Source organism: Natator depressus, chromosome 2, assembly GCF_965152275.1.
Source record: "Natator depressus isolate rNatDep1 chromosome 2, rNatDep2.hap1, whole genome shotgun sequence".
Taxonomy (NCBI): Eukaryota; Metazoa; Chordata; order Testudines; family Cheloniidae; genus Natator; species Natator depressus.
The window spans coordinates 216923378-216937158 of NC_134235.1; the positions used below are offsets into that span (position 1 = coordinate 216923378).

At 41.3% G+C, this 13781-nt stretch overlaps 1 protein-coding gene across 1 annotated transcript in view; it reads right to left on the reverse strand.

Annotated features, from left to right (window-relative positions):
• Positions 1-9682: 9682 nt before the first annotated feature.
• Positions 9683-13781, reverse strand: part of CASD1 (CAS1 domain sialic acid O acetyltransferase 1) — a 60715-nt gene continuing 56616 nt past the window's right edge. Inside the window, exon 18 of the mRNA XM_074945911.1 lies at positions 9683-12200. Coding sequence (XP_074802012.1) covers positions 11952-12200 — 249 coding nt within the window. The 3' untranslated portion in view covers positions 9683-11951. The remainder of the gene's footprint in view (positions 12201-13781) is intronic.

Genomic DNA, 13781 nt, shown 5'->3' on the forward strand with positions numbered 1-13781 from the left:
GCACACTTGCCTTACCAGCATCACATCTTTGCGAATCTGAAATATAATAATTTCTGACATTTCTAAAGCACCTCCCACATGTAATGCATTATTCCTTCTCCCTTTCCTACTTGAGCAGTACTGAAGTTTGTGGGATATATTGAGGCTTTATTAAATGTAAAAGTAGCATTTTTATTATTTAGACACTCAGATACTCTAGTGAAAAGCACGATTATAAAAACCTAGATAACTGTTTTTAAAGGGGCTAAAAATGTTGAAAAATTGGTTTCCGCTACTCCACAATACTTTGTTATCATTGTCAAGTTTGTCCGTACACAGGCTTTGCAGGACAAAAGTATTCAACAATCTGGCATCCACTAATCCATGCATTTCAGAAGAACATAGATAACAGATCACAGCACACAGAAATCCATTTCTTTAAACAAATAATGTTTAGTCCATGTTGTGCCAAAATTTAAGTATTTTTCTCTTGTATGTATGTATGTATGTTTTTTAACACAAATTGATCATTTTGGTGATGTATTTTCTAATGTAACAATATAGTTCAAGGCCTAAATGGCTGTATTATATATTCAGTGTGCAGTCTTTTAAAAATAATATTTTTAAAAAAATCTTAAAATTGACAGAATACCATTACACAATACAACTCAGAGTAACTCAGTTTCTCAAATAATATTTCTGGTAATTAGTATTTCTCTCTAATACTTATTTGCTTTACCTGGTAAAATGTAATGACTTAGAGGCATTCATCCATGCAACAAGGTACTTTTAAAAATCTGTGGGTTTGTTAAAAGGATGTAAATTTATGTCTCCGTGCATATAAATATATATTTATCAGAATATCTTCCTAATCTCCTAGGTAACATTTTCCTGAATATTTTATTAATTTCTATGACATTTCTATAATCTCCATTCAAATATGGTTGACACAAACCTTCAGAACTCCTGCAGTCATCTGGCAAAGGGGTCATCGTAGTGGATCCCCATTGAATTGGCAGGATCATGACGCTGGGGCTGATATTCTGCTTTTAACTCATATTTGTGCTTTGTTTTTCCAGGATCTGTATTTTTGTTTTGCTGTTGCACTAGTTAAGGGTAGCATTTCAACTTTAATAGGACACTTTGAACTTGAGGTACAAAACTGTACATGCTTTAAAACTACGATCATCTGATGGCCAATGTCTTTTGGATTCTGAGCATCTGTATTTCTTTAGTCTATAAGTACAAATTTTAAATAGCCTCCTGAGCTGGTGTGACATATCCAAAACCCAGTGTATTAGTGGCATCTACCGATTTGTGAGAAAGTTGTAACAAGGCCTGCAAACTCAAACTGGTGAGCTCTGGATGGCAGCAAGAGTCTTTTCCTTACAATAGAAGTGTGTTCTCTAAAGCAGTGGCTCTCAACCTTTCCAGACCATTGTACCCCTTTTGGGAGTCTGATTTGTCTTGCATACTCCGAACTTTCACTTCACTGAAAAACAACTTGCTTACAAAATCAGACAAAAAGATACAAGTGTCACAGCACACTATTACTGACAAATTGCTTACTTTCTTATTTTTACCATATAATTATAAAATAAATCAATTGGAATATAAATATTGTACTTACATTTCAGTGTATAGTATATAGAGCAGTATAACAAGTCATTGTCTGTATGAAATGTTAGTTTGTACTGACTTTGCTAGTGCTTTTTATGTAGCCTGTTGTAAAAAAAAAAAAAAAAAATAGGCAAATATCTAGATCAGGGGTTCTCAACTTTTTTCTTTCTGAGGTCCCTCCAACATGATATAAAAACTCCACAGCCCACCTGTGCCACAACTGGTTTTCTGCATATAAAAGCGAGGGCCAAAGTTAGCAGGTAGCAAGCAGGGCAATTGCCTGGGGCCCCATGCCACAGGGGCCCCCACAAAGCTAAGTTGCTCAGGCTTTGGTTTCAGCCCCAGGTGGCAGGGCTCAGGGCTACGGGCTTCAGCCCAATGCAGGGGGTCTTTGGTTTTCTGCCCAGGGCCCCAGCTAGTCTAACGCTGGCCCTGCTTGAAGGACCCCCAAAACCTGCTCACAGTCCTCCAGGGGGCCACAGAACTCTGGTTAAAAACCACTGATCTAGGTGAGTTGCTGTACCCCTGGGAAGACCTCTGCGTATGCTTAGCGGTACACGTACCCCTGGTTGAGAACCACTGCTCTGTAGAACAAGATGACCAAATGCCACATCCACAAGCATCAATAATATTTCAACTACTAATACTTGGGAAATAAATGATTAAGAATCATGTGATGAAGCAGAGAAACTGCCTGCCAGCACACCAGGGATTAAAGAGAACCTTTGTGCCCAGCTAGGCCTGCCCTGGTATACCTGCAGCCAATTCCAGGCCTGGAGCGGGGAGAACAGGAAAGAACCTGGCTGAGTTTGGGGCTGACTGGTGAAGAGGCAGGAGCCAGCTGCCTCCCTACCTGAGAAGAAAGGTCACAAGCCTGCCAACCAAGGCAGCCACCTGGGCGTAAGCACTGTCTCTCCAGCCAAGGGAGACTGCAATGGAGACCTAAGAGCTTCTGACACCTGGGGTAACTGAGTGAAGCCCAGAGACATTTTGGGGCTCGGCCTCACTAACTTGCAGCTGCCCTGCCTGAAGGAGCCTGGGAGCGCAGCAGAGCACAGCCCAACATCCACAAGGGGCGCTATGGAAGGTGAGCCACCCAATGAACTGGATTAGAGGGGCCACACCCCAAACTGAAGAGACACTGGCAGGAAGTAGCCCAGGACAGTGGATTTAGACTCCAGGCCTCCTGGCCTTCCAAGCCCCCTGTTACAAACCATTTTACACATTTCTTCAATTGAGGCTTCCCCTTATGCTGCCTCAGAAATATCCAGAACATGAGTTGACAGACTGGATAGAGGCTGAAGAGAAAAAAGTACAATTCAATGCTTTTTATTGCTCTATAAAATAGTTCAGGAAAAGGAGCTGGGTAATAATAAATTAAGGTTGCTTATTTGTAACCAGAGTTCTTCAGGATGACTATATTCATTCATGCTTAGGGGTATTGCACTGCCTGCTGGTGTCAAACAATAGAACCGTCTCCAAGCAGTGCCCACTAGAGTGCACGTGGATCCCCTCCTAATCCTCTCCTCAGCATTTCCACACATTCAGAGGAGGAGGGGGTGCTGCACTCTTTACTGCCTCAGTTCCTTCCAATGCTAACCCAGAGAGGCCATAATAGGACTTTGAGAAAGAGGGTAAGGTGGGTGGGAAGTGTGAATATGCAGAGTCATTTTGAAGAACAACTCCGGGTACAGTAACCAATCTTACTCAGTTTTTTGAGTGGCTCTGGGTAGTCCCACTTATGGCTAGTTTGACAAGCAGTGCTGAAAACCCAGGAGGTGGGAACAGAGTCCTAATTAAATAACGATTGAAGCACTGCTCTGCCAAATGTGGCATCCACTCGTGAAGCTCGATCCAGAGTGTAACATTTAGTGAATGTGTGCTCTCACTTCCACGTAGCAGCTTTGCACGTTTTCCTAATAGGAACATGTTTACGGCAAGTGAAAGATGCTGCTACATACTAGTAGAATGACACCATACAACAGAACACATGGGAATTTCTCCTTTGTTTAAACCACCTGGAAATAATCTGAGCAGACTCGCCCACTGACCCCTAGTTTTCTTAGCATGAGAAACAATCCACATGACCTCCTAAACTTTGAGTTCTATTTAAATAATATATAAGAACCCTTCTAGCAGCTAAAGCATGTAACAGACTCTCCTTTTTAGTATGAGGTTTCGGGGGCGGGGGGAAGAAACCCTAGTAAATTCAAGAAACAAATCTAGAAATACTTTTTAGTAGACCGTTTTCTAGAAGTCAGCAGTATATTCTGTACCAAAAAGGAACACGAGTGTTTAAGACTAGTCAAAGTCCAATAGCCCAAGCAGTCAGATGAAGAAACTGATGATCTGGATAAAGAATGCTTCCTTGTTGCTGTGACAAGAGATCTGGATACAGAGGAAGATGCATGTAAAAATCATTTGATAGCTGAAGCAGGTCCATATACTGCTGCTGTCTCAGCCCAACTGGGGCAATCAATATAATTTTTGCTTTGTCCTGACTAATCTTTTTAATCACTTTCTGAATTAATGGAAAAGGGGAGGAAGCATACATACAGCTCCTTCCCCAGTGCACAAGGAAGGTGTCTGAGATGGACTGACTATCCCTGCTCGCTCTTGAAGAGAAGAGACGCTTTTTGTTGAACCTTACAGCAAACAGGTCTACATTGGGCCGACCCCAACTGGAGAGGTCTTGTGCTACTTGATCCTTCAGGGACCACTTGTGCACCTGAGAACAGTCCCTACTGAGACAATCTGCAAGCATGTTGCTCTCCCCTGCCAAATGCTGGGCCACTGGATAGATCTCATGAAGAATGCACCAGTTCCATAATCTGACTGTTTTGGCACATGCATGGAAAGAATGAGGACCCTCGTGTTTGTTCACATAATACATAGTTGTATTGTCCATTGCTACCTGAACAACCTTCCCTTTTGTGTGAGGAAGTAAAGAGCTGAGGGCCAAACGAATGGCTTTTAATTCCAATTTAATTTACATGCAAGCTCTTTTCTTGAAAAGCCCAGTGACCCCAGAGTGTAAACCAACTTAAATGGGCTCCCCCATCCACTATTGGCTGCACCTGACATTATTGTGAGCGATGGCGAGGGGGATTGAAGAGGATGTCTCTGAGAACATTGGATCTGTCCGTCCACTGCTATAGTGAATTTAGAACATCTTGTGGCATGGTGACAAATGTTTGAAGACTATCCTGAATGGGTGTTTAGACTCGAGACGTCCAATGCTGCAACAGTCTCACTCTGAGACAAGCCAAGGAAGGAGTTCTGTAAGTGAGAGCTGCCATCAAACCCATGAAACCCAGGAAGACGTTCACTTTATAGAATTGGCCGGTTCGAATTGGCAAAACCACTTGCTCAATTTTTAGAAACCTGTTCTCTGGAGGAAAAGCTTTCCATGCTACTGAGTCCAATTGAGAACCTATAAATTTTTTTTGAGTTGGACCAATATTTGTTGTTGTTTTTTTGACATTGAGAAGCAGACCCAGATCCAAAAAGCGGGAGACTGTAAACATGATCTGTAGTAACAGATCCTTGGGTTCAGCAGCTTTTAGCAACCAATTGTCCAAATATGGGTACGCAAAAATACCCCGTTTTCTTAGATGTGCTGTTACCACAGAAAGGCACTTTGAAAAGACTCTTGGTGCTGTGGACAGCGCAAACGGGAGTACCTGGTACTGGAAATGGCATCCCACCACCATTAAATACGGATATTTTCTACGACTGTGTCAGACAGAGATATGAAAATAAGTATCCTTTAAATAGAGAGTGGAGAACTAATCCATAACTGTAAGCATGGGAATTATGGAGACCAGAGTTAATATATGTTTGGATGTTCCAGTTTTGTATCTGTTCAATTTTCTTAACTTTAAAACATCTTTTTTTACGGTACCAGGAAGTATCTTAAATAGAACACCTGACACCACAGAAGTTTTGGTACTTCCTTGACAGCTCCTATCTGGAGCAGCTTGTGTTATTCTGTATGTAGAATAACCTCATGGAGAAGGTTCCCTGAAAAGAGGAGGGGAATTGAACTGAATAGTGTAGCCTCTCTACTATTTCTAGTACCTGTAAGTCCAATGTAATCAGCCTCCATTTGTCAATGAATTGCCTGTCCCCAAATAAAAGGATGGATGAATTTTTCCTGATTGGTCCACAAATCTCGATCATCAGATCAGATCTGAGGCCTGGTGTTCAAGGACGATTAAGAAGGGGGAGCAGATCTGTTCAACTTAGATCTAGATCTGAAAGACCTCTTTTTATGCTGGGTCTGGAATGAAGATGGAGGTTGCGGTTGCTGATGTCTCTGATTAGAGGAAAAAATAAGCAGATGACTGAGGGTAATATTGCCTCTGATATCAAAAAGGAGTAGAAGATTTCTTTCTGATCCAGGGATAATGATAAAGAGAAGGAGCAATGGATCTAGTTTCCTTTAATATTTCCAACAATGTATCAGTCTTATTGTTGAAAAGACTTTCCCTTCAATGGGGAGATCTTCCACCTTGATTCTAGTGTCAACAGCCAAAGTGTGTCTCCGCAGAAGAGAGCGTATCATAAGGCCAACACCTCAAACCATCTATGTTGTCTTATAGTTGTTGGCCTATTGGAAGACTATGTTGGTAATAGTGAGATTGAACTTGGCTCACTGGGAAAGTAGTAGTTGGCTGTTGGAGTTTGACTGTCCAATGCTGTGGTGGCCTAGCATCCTGCTCCATGTGTCAGAGTCGGCTCTCACACGACCACTGAAGTCTCCGAGGACAATAAGTTTGTCCTGGTATGGTACCTGTTTAATGGCCTTGCTGAGGTTTTCATAAAAAGCTTCCTTGACCTCATCTCTACGAGTCATTGTCAGCACGTAGGCACTGATAATGGCGGCGTACTCTAGACAAGTTTATGAGGAGCAGTATAAGTCGGTCATGGATTCCCTTGGAGAGCGAGTCAAGCTTGTGGGCAATGTCAGACCATATGGTGAAACCTACTCCTGACTGTTTTGGCTTGTCCTTGTCATTCCAGTAGTATATGTAGCCTGCTCCCATGTCCTCAGGGTGGGATTCATCAGCAAGTCTGATTTCAATAGGAGAATGATGTATTTTATCTCTTCAGTGTTTTGGCAATAAAGGCTATTCTTTGTTCTGGTCTTTGGTCATTATCAAAAAGAATTCTGACATTCCATTATCTAAATGTCAATCTGTGAATCTTTGTTTTATTTTGTCTGCTAAGCTGGGTGACCAGCCAGGAGCAGTAGCCTGATAGATATGGAAAGGGTACGTTGTGCTTAAGGTTCCTTTTCAGTCCCCTTTTCCCTGGACTGGGGAGAACAGTGCTGTGCCTAAAAAAAGCCTGCTTCTGTCACCTCAGGAGGATATTAGCTCCAAGCTCTGTATCTGCCATTCTGCAGTGAACAAACTTCACCCTAAGGCCGCCTTGTATAGAGTTGTGACTAAGGACTGCCAGTGGCATCCTCTGCCTGTCCCAGTCACCACTTCCCTATCGCCCCAGGACTCTGGTAAGTTGATTGGGTTGAATGAGTTGATGGCTGAACAATGTACTCCTTTTCCAATAACATGGAGCACTGATGGTCAATGGGCTTGTAGCTGCACTTGGGCTTCTATGACAAATTTTCAATACATAAAGTGTCAACACAACTGTTATATGGCACAGATTTAATGACTCAAATTTTCTAATTTCCAATTCGATATGAAACTAAATTGAAATATATTAATAATAGATCTTGTGAAATTAGTCTGTTTTGTTTCTATACTGAAAGTTGCTTTTTTCTATTGATTGTTGAATATTATCAGTTCAACTGAAATAAAAAAATACATTTAGATATAGGAACAAGAAAGCACTGATTATACATAATAGCACTGGGAAATGTAAGTGAATTTCCAAGATTATTACATATCTGTTGTCAGTTGAAGATCATAAATGACAAGTTATAAAAAATGAGCTTTATATAGTCTGAAATGGATCTGGTGATGTTAATGGTTTGGTATCAGCACACCTCTTCACTGTCCTTTTTGTAAAAAGCAACTTTCATTTTAGACAAGTTTATCCCATCTCACGTGAACCCGATATTTCATTATTTACATATTACAGATAATTAGAAATATGGACTCAGAAAACTGTAGCTAAATAAAAATAATTATATTAAATTATATAAATTGAACACCACATTGGGGATAGTTAAAAGTGTTAGCATGTAAATTCACAGCCCTATTTTGACCATATGATTAAGATCCAAGGGGGAAGAACTGAAACTCCATTGTATCATTACAATAAGATTGAAGTGCACCAACTTAAATGAACAGAAGGTTTTCAGGGTTTTCTTTTTTAGATATATGAAACATCAGTTTTTGCAATAAATACAGTAGTTAAATACTTAATTTACCTACAGGATTTTGGTTGCTGTTTTTATTGGGTCAAGATGCCTTCATAGATTCCAATGCTATGGTAATTGCTATGGTCAACAATGGATCTCAAAGAAGGTAATGATGTCTCATGTTATAGGTTCAAAGAAACTGAGCTGATCCTGTTGGGGTTTTTTTTGAGTGGAAGAGATGCCCTGGTCGATATTGCAATTAATGGATATAGTTAACCTCCCATTCTAATACTATTAGTTTCAGAAGGTGTTGCCTAGCTCTGCCAACCTGATATGAAGAATATTCCTTTATGCTTTCATTCTGCATTTCATCTGTTTTTAGCTTCTAAACTACCACACACCTGGAAGAGAAATGCTGGGAACTGAGATAAGGCGCCTGCATCCCCTCTGTGTTGTGGATCCATGCTCTGCTGGAGTTTCTTTTGTACAGCCATAGAAGGAGGTTTTGGGGGTGGGCCTAGTGGATTTACACCAATTCATCAGTTAGGCCTAGAGTTGCCAGGTGTCTAGTTTTCGACTGGAACACCGGGTCGAAAAGACACCCTTGCAGCTCCAGTCAGCACCGATTGGGCTGTTAAAAGTCCTGTTGGCAGCACAGTCAGGCTCCCTACCCGATTCTGCGCGGCTCCCAGAAGCGGCTGGTATGTTCCTCCACCTCCTAAGCATAGGAGTGGCCATGGATGCGCCGCACGCTGCCCCCTCCCCAAGCACCGGCTCCACAGCTCACATTGATTGGGAACCATGACCAAAGGGAGCTGCAGGGACGTGCTTGAGGGTGGGGGCAGCACACGCTGCGCAGAGCCCTTGGCCGCGCCTGTGTCTAGGAGCTGGATGGCCATGCCAGTCGCTTCCTGGGATCCGCCTCAGGTAAGTGTCACCCAGAGCCTGAACCCTCCCCACCTCCTGCACGCCCTGTCCCAGCTCTGAGCCCCCTGCCCAACCTTGAACTCCTCATTTCTGGCCCCACCTCAAAGCCCCCACTCCCAGTGCAGAGCCCTTACCACCTCCCACACGCCAACCCTCTGCTTCAGCCTGGAGCCCCCTCCCACACTCCAAACCCCTCGGCCCCACCCTCCCAGCCTGCAGCCCCATCCTGCCCCCTAAACCCTTCATCTCTGGCCTTACCCGCGAGCCCTCTCCCCCTCTCCCTGCTGCAGCCTGCTGAAAATGAGAGACTGAGTGAGGGTGGGGGGAGAGCAAGGGCGGAGCGACAGGGAAAAGAGTGGGGAGTGAGGTCTCAGAGACGGGGCGTGGCAGCGCAAGGATGTTCAGTTTTCTGCTATTAGAAAGTTGGCAACCCTAGTTAGGCCCCCGCACATGTGAGGGTTGCTGAATCCCTGAGGCTACAGTAGTGACAATGAAGCAGCCACACTGTGTCACTGGCTTGTTGTGGAGAATTCCTTCTCTCCACCCCACCTTGTAACCACATGCACAGCCCTGTTACTTCTGCTTCTGTTTGCGAGGGTGAACATTTTCCCTTAGAAAAGGATTAGCTGAATTAATGGTGGGTAGGGAATTACTTTGGAGGTGCCCTATAACCTGAACCTCTGACTTTGGCTAGGCATACTACTAAGTTACACCGATTTAGGTTTAAACAATAAGAAAAATATAACAAAGAACCCCTAAGTAATTGATGCTCCTTACAGTATAAAAATAAGCATCCACAGCACATTTATTTAATGCTTAAATTACTTCATATTTTCACATAACGTTAAAAGAAAATATATTTTCTCCCACATACAGTAACAGCAAACAAGTGCACTATTTCAAACATTAATAATAATCTTCAACCAAATCTGTACAACAGATAAATAAAAATTATATCTACAATACTTAGTTTCTGAAGAAGAAAACCAAAAAAATTCCCCCCAAACTCATTTTTTTTTACTTCTAACAATGGTATAGATGTAGGTTGTACATCCTGTCCATAGCAACTATCTCTACAGTGCTCAGCTATACCATGTCTTTCAATAAATCAGATATACTGATCAGTGGCTAAGGATGACTTCCCAAACATTGGAAATAACGTCCAAAAAGAAAACACAACTGAGAAAATGTTGAGTATCTTTCCACAAGCTTGTTAATAAAACTAGGTGACATGCCCAAGGTTGTTGAATTAATGCATTAAAAGTTTATTCTTGAAACCTGTATTATCTTTCATCTTGCTATCTTCCTCTCATTACTGGCGCCACCATTCTTATAGAAATTGTTTTCTTTACTGGAACAAAATTTTGCAGCTATTCTTTCACTGTCAGGAAAGTTTTCCAACAGACACAAGTGGCTTTGCAAGTTCGGACTCCACAGTTCAACTGAGATAACATCAGAAAATACATAAATATCAGACCACTTACTGTATAAATTAAGATTCATATCGTTTATCATTACATATAATTGCACATATGCTGAGAAAACAATTGTCGTATTCATTGAGTGCTAAACAGTAGCCACCAAAAGGAGGACAGAACGAAGATGCACATGAACCTCCAAGCATTACGTAAGCCAAACTCACAAAAAACGGTGAAGACTATTATTACGGTTCAGTAGAACAAAGGATCACCATAGTTCTACTGAATTTGCAGAATTTAAAATTACAACCTACCAGTTCTAATTTGAAGTGCTATTTCTTTCAGTTCTATGCTGTATGCAAAAGAAGGTTACATGATAAAGAAAAAAACTTTGATTCTTAGTTTGAATCACAGCAACAAAGGAAAGATACTGCTAAACAGGAATGAAAGAATTGGCTCTTCTAAACAATGAACCTCAATGAACCTTATTTCATTGTTATTTTAAAAAGGGACCCATTGTCTGCAGTTGCCCAGAGTGCTAGTGAACCAATCTTTCCCATGCAGGCTGGCTCTCCATACCTTCACTGAAGACATTATTGTAAGATCTAACATGGCTCTAGCTCCCTAGGGAGACCTAGTTCAAGTCATGCACGATCTGGGGATTCTGACGTTGTTGTGCCTCTGCTATGCCCTTCTCTGTAAGATCTGAATACAGTAGATGTATGACCGGAAAAGGGTGGGAATTTTCCCAGCTTTTCAATATTCAGCTGAAATATTGCTTCTCATTGTTTTTTCAGTGGGGCTGGATTAATATTGTGAACTACAGAGACTTTGAAAGAGCAATAATAGGAAAATGCTGATGAAAAAGCAAACATACCTGTAGAAAATTCAAAAGAAAATTACTTATGCATTCCTAACAAATCCTGCATTTCCTGAACTGAAGAATATTTCCTGAAAACTGTCTTCAGAAAAAAACACCTATGAAGTACTATGTAAACCTGGCTAGAATGTTACATGGAATCACTTTAAATTGAGAGGGTTTTGTTCAATGCATAAAGGGTTTCATATACTACATATCAGCTACACCCAAAATATTGATCCCTAAACAATGAGTTAACACTCAGTTTAGAAAAATGACCCTGATTACCAGTAAGATAACTTCATTTTGAAATTAGCAAAAAATGACCATTAGCTAAAGATTACACATCAGGTCTGCTTTGTTGTTACAAAAAGTTTCTTGAGGAGAACAATTAAAGCATGTCTCATGTATACTGAAGTATGCTAGTAAATATCCACGAGTTAGGTGTATCAAGGTAAAGTTAATTCAGTAATCTCCAAATTATGCTGCCAAGCCACCCATTTCTCTTCTTCATGTTATATTTAAACAGATATGTAAATACATATCCAGTAGAAAAAAAACACTTGTTTTTCACATGCAGTTCTGTACAGTGCATTCTTGTTTCTCGGGTTCCTCTGAGAAGAATCTTTCCACACAAAATATGTACATTTTCATTATATACACATTCAATAGACTTCATTTAGATGTCCTTCTGCTGTTGCTTAGCACTGTACAAGTTTTTTGTATCGCCAGTGAAATATTTTTCTTCAGGCAGACACAAAGTAAGCCTGAAGTAAGTTTTAAGGACTTCTTGAAGTTAATGCCTTGATTGATCTTAAATTGCTGACAAAAAGAGGAGTCCAGAAAAAAACCCAACTATACATAGCAGCCTTCTAAGCAGAGTCGCATTATCTTTAGGAACAACCATCTGTGCTAGATCGTTCGTGATCTGAGAAATTTCATGTGCCACACACACAAATATAAAAGTGCTGACAATTATGTTGAGCATTGGATTTCCAGGAATGAGCACCAAGATCCCCTTCGTATCTGCTGCCAGCCAGATGTGGTATTGGCAGATGAACAGCTAGAAGGAAAATAGATTCAGTTTACAATTTTAAATATAAATAAGAATATAATCATTACTACTACATTAGCTAACATAGGGCTTACTCCTGTTAAAGGGGTAAACAGTGAGGTGGCAAAGTTTGCAGATGATACAAAATTACTTAAGATAGTTAAGGCCAAAGCAGACCGCAAAGAGTTCCAAAGCAAACTCACAAAATTGGGTGACTGGGCAAGACAATGTCAGATGAAATTCAGTGTTGATAAATGCAAAGTACTGCACACTGGAAAACATAATCCCAACTGTACATACAAAATGATGGCATCTAAATTAGCTGTTACCACTCAACAAAGAGATCTTGAGTCACTGTGGATAGTTCTCTGAAAACATCTGCTCAATGTGCAATGGCTGCAAAAAAGCTAACCAAATGTTAGGTACCATTAAGAAAGAGATAGACAGTAAGATAGGCAGTATCACAATGCCACTATATAGATCCCTGGAACACCCACACCTTGAATACTACATGCAGTTTGGGTTGGAAAAAGTACAGTGAAGGGCAACAAAAATGATTAAGGGTATGAAACAGCTTCTGTATGAGGAGAGATGAAGAAGACTGGGACTGTTCATCTTAGAAAAGAGACAACTAAGGAGAGATATGATAGAGGGCTGTAAAATCATGAATGGTGTAGAGAAAGTGAATAAATAAGTGTTTTAACCCTTCACATAACACAAGAACCAGGGGTCATCCAATGAAATTAATTGGCACCAGATTTAAAACAAGTACTTCTTACAGTCAACCTGTAGAACTTGTTGCCAAATGCTGTGAAGGCCAAAAGTATAACCGAGCTAAAAAAAGGCTTAGATAAGTTCATGGAGGACAGGTCCAGGGATAGCTATTAGCCAAGATGATCAGAGATGCAATCACATGCTTTGGATGTTCCTAAGCCTCTGACTGTCAAAAGCTGGGACTGGATGACAGGGGATGGATCACTCAATCATCCTGTTCTGTTCATTCCCTCTGAAGCATCTGGCACTGGCCACTCTCGGAAGACAGGATAGTGGGCTACATGGACCATTGGTTTGACCCGGTAAGGCCATTCTTATGAGTATCAACTAAATATAAGGTGGGACAGATTATTAAGCATAAGGGGATAAAACATGATGAAAGAAACCACCCAAAATGAAGTGGCCAACTAACACCTCTGCAGTCATAGGACACAGGAGGGTTAGTAGGTTACAAATTGTTGGGAACTTAAATTCGTAACTCTGATAGACATTAAGGGCACGTCTTCACTGGCAACGTTGAAGTGCTGCCACGAGTCGCGGCACAGCACTGGGAGAGAGCTCACCCAAGGCTCTAAAAAAACCCTACATCTATGAGGGGCGTTTCTACCACGGCCTATACTGGCACGTTACAGTGCTGAAACTTGCAGCGCTTAAGGGGGTGGTTTTTCACAACCCAAGCGAGAAAGTTGCAGTGCTGTAAAGTGCCAGTGTAGACAAGCCCTAAAATCATAGTCTCAGAGACACTGGTTTATGGCTCATTACAACAAGTTGTAACCAACAACCCTCCTTTGACCTATGACTGAAGAGGTATTGACT